This window comes from Natator depressus, chromosome 1 (assembly GCF_965152275.1).
Source record: "Natator depressus isolate rNatDep1 chromosome 1, rNatDep2.hap1, whole genome shotgun sequence".
NCBI classification, from domain to species: Eukaryota; Metazoa; Chordata; order Testudines; family Cheloniidae; genus Natator; species Natator depressus.
The window spans coordinates 321,162,516-321,172,366 of NC_134234.1; the positions used below are offsets into that span (position 1 = coordinate 321,162,516).

General features: G+C 41.2%; 1 protein-coding gene across 2 annotated transcripts; it reads left to right on the plus strand.

The window, feature by feature from the left end:
• Window positions 1–1,020: 1,020 nt before the first annotated feature.
• Window positions 1,021–9,414, plus strand: SYPL1 (synaptophysin like 1). Of its 2 annotated transcripts, none has more exons than XM_074952539.1 (5): window positions 1,021–1,104; window positions 2,280–2,398; window positions 3,806–4,010; window positions 7,619–7,807; window positions 9,277–9,414. In XM_074952539.1, the coding sequence occupies exons 1-5, from the start codon at window positions 1,036–1,038 to the stop codon at window positions 9,406–9,408; spliced, it is 714 nt and encodes a 237-aa protein (XP_074808640.1). In that variant the 5' UTR covers window positions 1,021–1,035; the 3' UTR covers window positions 9,409–9,414. The 2 variants fall into 2 exon arrangements, with proteins under 2 accessions (XP_074808640.1, XP_074808648.1); XM_074952547.1 differs by having other exon boundaries at window positions 1,036–1,092.
• The last annotated feature ends 437 nt before the right edge of the window (window positions 9,415–9,851 follow it).

The window sequence follows — 9,851 nt, forward strand, 5'->3', positions numbered from 1 at the left end:
GGGATCCAGCTGGAGCCCAGGTAAGGGAAAGAAGAAGTAGCTTGTTGCCTGCAACTCCTTCTTATAGCTGTGGCTACAGTGGCAGTTGCCTTTGCCCTTATTCTACTCCTACCACTCTTCATCCAATCTGAGAAGGGCTGTTCACTTTGCCCACAATGTTTGTCTCTGAGACAGGGCTCAGATAGGGCTGTAATGGAGCTGGTTTTTCACCCCTCATAGCAGTGGTGCTTTTCAACAGAATTTTAAGGGGATTCTAATATCTTTCACGGATGCTTTCTATTTATCGAATAATTCTAATTCCATTGAGGGATCCAATTTAGACTTTAGGTGTAGCATTTTGCTTAAGTACTGGAGCTGAATACTGTGCAGGGAGAAATGGAGGGGAAGGAGAAACCTCCCCACCCCAGGAGCACCAATGTCCCCCTCATTCCACAAGCCACCCATCCCAGTAAACCAGCCCCACCTCAGGCCAGCAGCCTTCCTCACCCCCATTCACTTAGCGCCACATCTGACAAGCTCCGACCTCCCCCACATTTTGTCTGACAACTCTTACAATGGCTGTGACCCTAACTCTACCATCCTTTGGATATGGCAACGCTGCCTCAAGTGACAGCAGAGCCCTCATGCACACAGAAGAGCCCTAACTGGCAGTGGGATCCTTGCACACACCCTGATGCCCTAAGCCTTTAAGCAACAGTGAGGCTCTCCCCACCTCAGTGAGCCCCTAGGCTGCTCTCAGCCATGTAAGTAGAAGCCTTGGAACAGGGAGGCAACACTAGCACTGGGCGGGGCCAGCTGCAGCTGCCACTCACCCAGGCCCATTGTGAGGTGACAGCTGGGGTGAGGGAGGACGGGCTCCAGGGTGTAGCTGGGCGGGGCTTAGTCAGGGAGGCCCTATAGGGACCAGCGGAGGGCTCCTCTCTGGCTGCCAGCAGTGGGTGGTTAATGTGTGGGCTGCTCAAGCCAGGGAGTTACTTGCAGGCCTCTTTGTCTGTTTCTCCCATCCCTTTGCTCACTGATCTTTCTCCCCAGAAAATGACTGGCCTTCAGGTCAACCTCAGCCCGCTGCTGGAGCCACTTGGTTTCATGAAGGTCCTTGAGTGGGTGAGTCTGGAGTAGGGTGAGCTGGGGGGTTGTTTTTTCTTAGAGCAGCTGAGCTCTAAGGGAGTGAAAGGCGCAAGAGTCCTCCCCTCAGGTCTCTCCATTCCCCTTGTAGGTTGCAAACTCCCCAGCTGGGCTGGGCTTGTAGGGGAACAGCAGCCTTTTCTATGGGGTAGGGATGTCTATGAGGCCAAGCGCTTGCAGGCGTGGGCTTGGGTGTGGCCTGGTTGGTGAGGGGTTTCCTGTTTCTCCAAGGTGGCAGTGCCTCAGAGAACTAGCCAAATCCCTTATTATCCACTACAAGTATTTTCACCACAAAATAACTTCTTGGCTGGTGTTTGTGACAGAGCTGTGCCTGCCTCACTTCATTTAAAGAGAAATTGGTATAACTGCAGCATATTTGTGCCACTGGGGTGTCTGTGTGGTGGGTCTTCTGTTTGTTGGGGTGAGGAAGGGGAAAACAAGAACTATTGACCAAGATCTATGAAGAAACTCTGCTTCCTGTCAGTGGAAGCCTTGGGCCTGTGTTTTTGTTGCTGGTTTCTTGGGCAGTAGAAGCTGAGAGGGGAATGTTAATAAATAATGTTCTAAGCACAGGTAGCTTCCACTGATGTGAAGTTGGAGTTGTAGGGGGCTGGCATCTCTGAAGCAGGCCCTGTTTCTCTGGGTAATTGCCCATGTGTTTTGCTATTTCAATGCTAATTAACAAAGGCAGTGAAAGTTAAAAATAATTCTCTGTTTTAAAAGCAGAACTCTCTAGGTATTACAGATGCCTTGAATTAGTGAAACTAAAATTAAAATCTTTATCTTTATTTTCTTTAAAGTTGGTGAGTGTAAAAAAGTAAAATAAGGACTACTAGTTTTCACTATTGGGTTAAAGTTGGTTTCACTCTTTTCTTTAGACTGTAGTGGAGTGCTTAAATCCAAACCCCCTTTCTTTGAAATGGAAAGAGAGTAATTCTGGTGAAACTTGACTGCACTACTAGTAGAAAAATGCTGTGGCAATGAAAATGCTTGTTTGAATCAGACCTTTGCTGATGGAGCACTATACACTAACTCTTATTTGGGAATGTTGAAATCATTTAATACAAATGTGAATAAATGGTGTCTTCCTCCCATTATTGACTGTACTAGATTTCACACAGTCTGAGAATACTAATATATTTCAATTTTTATAGATTTTTTCCATCTTTGTTTTTGCCACCTGTGGAGGTTATAAAGGTACAACTACAATTTTAGTTTCTTGTAAAGGTGTTGTGAACAAAACAGTTACAGCTGCTTTTGCTTATCCATTCAGGTGAGTCTATTCTTTTACTTCCTTACTGTCCTCACCGCTGCCCACTAATTTTATTGGATTGACTTGTTACCCACTATAATATGGAGAAATCTACCTTTTTTTAAAAGTCATCTCTTATGCTAATTCAAACATCCTGCAATGTATAGTCTGTTTTTGAGAAATCAGGGCACTAACTACTGAAAGCATGTTTGTCTCCATCTCTATGCAGATTATGTGGCTGGGAAAAGAGATTATATTGCCAAATTGAAATATACACCTTCTTGATGACTATCGTGAGCTGAAAGCATTTACTTTAGTGGTGCATGAATCATTAAACTATCTCTAGACTTTTTAAAAAAAAGTTACCCTTCATGTTGTCTTCATTTTGTCTCAATACTAAAGTACTGCTGATCCTTTAAACAGAATTTTAAGGGGAATTCTAAAATCTTTAACAGATGCTTTCTGTTTATCGAATAATTCTAATTCCATTGAGGGATCCAATTTAGACTTTAGGTGTAGCATTTTGCTTAAGTACTGAATAGGAAAGCTCACCTGGCATTATGTGCACCAGCAGCTGATTTCTATATGAATATGGTCAACTAAACTTGGTAGTTGCCCATAACACATTGAAGCAAAGACAGAACAATATTTCTGTTGGAATACGAGAGGGAGACTAAAAAACACGTGACTGGAATCCCAGCCAAATATAAACAGCAAGGTTCAGAGAAAAATAGGGAAGGAAGAAGAGTGACGCTTCCTCCTCTTTCCCAGCATCCAGAAAGGGTCCTAATAAACATAGGCCTCAATCCTGTAAACTGCTTGACAGGTATCAAGGGCTGTAGCTGCACAGAGCAGGCTATGGGATTGGAGCTTTAGCAGATGCTGATGGCTAGTGAAGGCTAGTATAAAAGATTCAAGACTCCCTGCCCCAAGTCAACATCCAGAGGGGGCAAATCTATTGTGCTGTCCATTCAGTAACCCACTAGGGTTGAGCTGAATCTCTCAGCAGAACTGCTGGGAGCCTAAACATTTGCATTTACCTACAGCTAATGATTTAACCCTGTGGCTGGGAAGCTCTCATCTAGCTATTTCAGCTTAGGCTGGCACACTTAAATTAAGTACAGTTAAATTAGGCTTGTTTCCAAGTCTGAGTGGCTTAAACTTCAACTTTCAGATTCTGAGTTAGTCTTCATTTGTAACTTCTATTTAAGTGTGGTATGCCTTGTGGCAAAATCTAAGTCTTTAAGATGGGGAGGGGAGTATAGAGAGTATTATGCAACTTGAGTTGCTAGTCAATGTATTCATCTAAAGAATGCCTTATGCAGTCGGAGTGTTGATGGTATTGTTCTCATAAAATGCTAAGATACTGAGGTTTCCCCTTGTGCAAGAAAGTCTTGCTATGGAAAATGCACTGTCTTTCCCCCACAGGTTGAATACAGCTGTGTTTAGTGCACCAGATCCAACACGATGCAGTGGCACTTGGACTGACTTTCACCTTGTGGGCAACTTCTCCTCTTCTGCACAGTTCTTTGTAACTTTTGCAGTCCTCGTATTCCTTTACTGTATTGCTGCCCTTGTACTATATGTTGGGTACATGCACCTGTATCAGAACACTGGCAAAATCCCATTGATTGTAAGTAACTAACACTAAGCTATTTTCGTCTTTTGTTTTTAAAACCACTGAAAGGAAAAATGACTTCTGCTCAGCACAGACCTGTTTAAGTGACAATTAAACTTAAATTGTCACATTGTGGTGCAGTGTGGAATGGTTTAAAATCACTTGGGTTTATTAAACTTCGCTAATTTAAAAAAAAATCAAGTTGCTGCTTTTTAAAATTAAGTTGAAAACTGTTACCACTACAACTTTAGATTAAAATATAAACAAACTAAATTTATAAATGGTATGGCATTTTAAAATATTTACTGGAAGGGGTTCTTTATTAATCTTAACAAACCCAATGTAAGCGAAAAGGAAAACCAAAGATGAAGGAACAGATCCTCCAAACTCTTTAACTGGTGTGTAACTTTACTCACATGAATTCCACTGACTTCAATGGGACTGCTCATGCTAAAAGCTAAGTACGTGCATAAGTGTTAGATTTAGCCCCTGACACTGCCATCTTCATTAACTTGTAGTGGCAGAAAATATTACTTCAAAACAAAATTGACTCAGTGGCAGTTCTAAAAAGTTACTTTCAATAAATCAATGACACTATTATGAATTGTGTACAGGAACAGGCAAACACAAAAATAGGAGCCTAACGTTTGCTTATAAAGACTTGTTTTGGGGGAGGGTGCTAGATGCATTAAAACAAAAGACACCAAGTCACATTGACTTCAAACTGCAAAACGGGACAAAGGAATGTAGCCTGGTCAAAGCATTTCAGATTTCTTGACTCGTGGAAGTTCAATATATTGAAAGGAGTTGTTCGCTGCAGACCAACTTTATTGCTCTGTTTATCACAGTAAGGACGTTAGCGAGGCCTGGACTTGTTTCAACACAGATAAGCACTTTACAAGTTTTCTTATTAAGACGTTTCACATATCATTTGAACTTTTAACAACTGGGAGACAAGTAAAGAACTTCCACTCTACCTCCTTTTTCCATTTTACAGTCTTAAATTGCTAAAAGACTAATGTAAATAAAAACTTAAGCCAATTTTAGTTTAAAATTATCCTTCTTTGACTGAAATCTTCTGACTAGTTAGTTGTAATCATGAATAGGCATTAACTACTTTAACAGATTGGGAATCTTAATACAAGTATGGTTCACAGAAAACAGGCATTCCTATTGATTGCTGCAGATTTAAATGACTAAGAATATAGGACCTGGATTCTGCAGTTGGGTCTACATTGGTGGCTGGGTGGAGACCATGGAACTTTGTGGTTTCCAAAGTTTGCATGTACAATCTGATTGCAAAATGTAGGCCTAAGTCTGCAGTGTGAAATACGTGCAATAAGTTTAGACACTTATGTTTTAAATGTGCTTGTGAAGGTCATCTGATCTTTCCTTTCTTTGTAGAATGGCTATAATCAGACTTTTTGGTTTTTTGGATCTTTCTGCTTAAAATAGCAAAACTAGTAAATTAATTCTTAGTCTAAAGGGTCACAGTCAATTTAAATTTCACTTTAAATATGAAAATATTTCCCCTACTAGTGTTACTTTTAACACCTAAAACTACAGAAAAATATTTGGGGTAACTTGACAGCTCTCTGGATATTGTCAATTCTGCAGTTTCCTCTGTGCAGGCTTTTTCACACAGCAACAAGAGATGCAGTTTTGTTTTGTGGTTTTTTTTTCTTGTTTGTTTGTTTGTTTTTTTTTTTGTTTAGGGGCAGAAAGATTTAGGGGTCAGATATACCACCTAAAACTACTTCTTTTAATTTAATGTCCATATTTTAATTTTTACTACCCAAACTTAAAGTGCCATTTGGACAAATTGGAAACTGTGAGACACAGTGAAAGTCTCCCGGGCCACCAAGTCCTATCTGTAAAGGAGGGTCTTGTGTCAAAGGGCTGTGTTAGTATAGTTAAAATGGCAAACCTCCTCGCCTACTTCCATGTGTGGATGCAATTTTAGCGGGATAAAAGTACTTCTATAGGCATAGCTTTTTTTTTTTCACTTCCGAAAATAGAATAACCTATATTGGTATAAGGCACCTTTTAAACCAGTAACATCATGTTAGTGCTTATACCAGTATAACTGCATTAATGTTTAAAAAATACTATATACACCCCTAATTGACATGCTGTTATAACTCTTCTAGTGAGTCAGGCCTGGGACTTGGCTTGGAACCCAGATATTAGCTTTTCTATAGACTGAGTGACCTTAGGCAAGTAACTTTTTTTTTTTTTTTCCAGCCTCATGGGGATTTTGTGAAGGTAGTCACTACTGTAGAGACAATTCTCTGAATAGTTCAGAGTCTACATATTGGATGACTTAAAAACTGCAGCACTTCAAACAGCAGAATGACATTTTTCGGCTGTCAGTGTACCAAGAGATTTAATATTAAAAATATCAGTACTGCATTCTCAAGCACAATTTGATTCTCCTGAGCCTCTGTGCCAATTCTGGGGGGGGGGGGGGGGGGTGGGTGAACATTTAGGATAACTTATCACACTGAACTGTACCTAACATTCTGCCCATGTTTTAAATAACTTTTGGGGGGTGCAAGCCTTCAGATTAGAGAGAGGTAGACTTCTTCTATCTGAATTGTGTTGACAAATTGTAGTAATTGCTTGACTACATTTGGTTAGATATTTCATTATGAAATATACTTAGGCTAAATAACCAGCATCAGTCAGGTTTATTAATGTGGTAGGTACAGGAAAAATGTTCTATACAACACCAGTCTCCCCAGAGCAGTCCCGTGCAGCGATATTACGTTCACCTTACACAAAAGGTGTGCTCCAAGTTGTACATTTCAGCTGATATTATTTGACAAGTTACACATTTCTTTACACGTCACTTAAATCCAACCCATCAGTTTGTTCCAGTTCCCTAACTTGTTTTGTTCCTTATCTTTCTTTTGGATACTAGCATTTCAGGCACTGATATGTGAAGGTACTTCCTTCCGTAGCTTGCGCTAAGACACAGAATGAATGTACCTTGATTTTTACAAGTTTCCTGTCTGCTTATTCCAAATGGTTACTTCAGCAAATGCAAGGTGTTGTGGGATACTTGGCATAAATGAACAGGATTATGGTATAGGCAATTTAGGCTAAATTACTGTTACAGTATTTGATTGATGTTTGTACTAATATATGGTGTGGATAATACACACTATTATATCTTTATATGCTAGCCAGCATATTTTAGTCACAACTGCTAAGTTGAATGTTTATAACCTTTTTTTAGTATAGAAGGGGTGTAGACAGTTCTGTAGTCCAGTTACAGTACTGTCTGTGTAACTTCTATATTGTGTTGACAAAGAAAACTAGTATCTGAGACTGCCTAACTAAACTGGTTTAATATGTTTGCACAGGTAAGTCAATAGCTATGGTCCTGAAGAAGGGCTGTGTTTAGCTCAAAAGCTTGTCTTTCACCAACAGAAGTTGGTCCACTAAAGATATTGTCTTTGTCACTGTCTAATAGCTACCTAACTCGTTGTCTAATAGCTACATATGCCAGTGTTGTATCTTGACTGTAAGTCTGATGCATTTTTTCACTTTTCCCTTAACTGGAAAATGTGTTTAATTCTCTTGTGGAAGTGGTAATTGACGGTTGTCTTTTGGTATAGGACTTGGTTATTACTGTTATGGCTGCTTTTCTGTGGCTGGTCAGCACTTCAGCCTGGGCTAAGGCACTTACTGATATAAAAATATCCACCGGTCCCAGCATTGTTCGGGAGATTGCATCTTGCAAATTACCAGGATCAACTTGTTTGTTTGCCTCTGTTACCAGCATGGGAACTCTGAATGTGTCCGTGGTACGTATGTCAAGAGTTATAGCATCCTTACCTTGCTTGTATTGCACCTGAACTTACAATACACACTTGATGGTATTCTATGTAGCACCCATTTTTTAGTTTGACTGGTAACCCATGACGGAATTTCAGTAAGAGTTACCTAAGGCAGAGCACTCAGAGGCAGATTAAGGTTTCCTAGGGCCCTGGGCCAGAGCAAGTGGGGGGGGGGGGCCCTCCCCACCCCTTCCACCTGTGGTCTCACCCCTATTTTGCACCCGATCCAGCCCCTGCCCATATGACCTCGCTCATGGCACCCCTTTGTGCCCCTTTGCCGGGATCCTGCCCATTCCATCCCCAAACTGCGGCCCCAAGACCAGAGAAGCTCTGTTTTCCCCCACCATGGCCCCAGGCTCCAGCAGGTAGTAAGAGCTCCTCCAGTCCTGGGGCTGCAGCAGGGATCCCTGTTCTGGGGCTTCCCGTGCTCCCCCTGGCTTCTGCTGGGGATGGGGTTGGGGGGCGCTAGGGGCTTCCCCTGCCTCCACACCTGGCACAGCTACCAGGGAACAGGGTTGGGGGCATGGGCGCTTTTCCCACCTGCCCAGGGCTCTGGGGTCCCCCAGTTGGCCGAGGCCCCTGGGCATGGGCCTCATAGGCCCAGTGACTAAATCTGCCGCTGAACGCACTAACCAGAGCAACAACTTTTTCCTCTTAAAACCGTTCTTGGCAAATCTGTGTAATTTAATTTGCAGAAAAATGTCTTTCAAAGTCATTTGGGAATCTCTCTTCCAGCACCTTTCTCTTAAGCTTCCACATTACTTCTCTCCATAGCCACTCTCAGCGAGTGCGATTTGTCCAGTAACTTTATTGAAGTTCATGTGGGGTGTCTCTGGTAGGAGTAAACTAGCTACTGCCTGACGTTTATCTATCGAACCTGGCCTTTGTAGTAACTGTTAACCTTCTTCGCAAACCCCAAAACAAAGAGACTTAAGGAAAGCTCTTTTTAGGGGCTGGGAATTGCACAGTATTCTTGTGGTGATAGATAACAAGCTTCTCCCCCTTTACTAAAGCATAAGGAGTGTGGCCAAAAGTACACTATATTAAACTGTAAGAATCTGGGTTCAAAAGTGATCTTACACTTGCTCACTAGACCAGTGGAGATCACATGCTTAATCCCTTAATGCATGCCTGCAGTTTCCATTCAATGAATGGAGGAACTTCATAATTCCTTGCATATCCGTGACTGTGATCCTACATCTCTATAATGAGCATCCTCATTATAATAACTGTCACTGCTAACTCATGGAGAAATGGGTGTACTCATTAGTAGATCCCTGTGGAAAGAGGATCAATTAACTTAATATTTAAAGCACTTTGCAAGTATAAATCTCTAAAGGAATGTTGCAAGCCAAACTGTTTTGCCTGCTAGTTTCAAATTTGTGCGCTACAAGAGTTTAATTTTTATAATCTATTTTTAACCCCCATCCCCCCAGGCTTTTGGATTACTTAACATGATTCTGTGGGGAGGAAATGCTTGGTTTGTATACAAGGAGACCAGCTTGCATAACCCATCAAACTCAACTTCCCAAAGCTCAGGAATCTATCCACCTACAACAGGAATATAATTAGTAAGATGATGTTGATACTTCATAAAGAGCATCCATTTTGCATCCGACGGCTAACAACTTGGAGTCACTGCAGTTTATTTTTGTAGTAACGAATAGTTTAAACAAATTAGTGGGTAAACTTCTGCTTTGTACTTAAAGCATGTCTCACAGAAATATGGATGTAAATTTTCAAGTGTTTTACAGTGAAATATATTATGACTCTAAAATGAGTGCAGTTTCTTCATTAAAAATAACAAATTGTTCAGACCCTCCTAAGTCTCTTGGCAAATACACACACATCTTTTCAGGAAGTGGTTCTAGTTAACGTTTGTGGGAAGAAACTGATTTGGATTCTGTAACATGACTGATTTCTCAATTGAAAAGACTACTTAGCTTAGGATGTTTGGAGTTCCAATATTAAATCTGTCATTCAGAGGTTACCTATTAATAACTTTGCACAG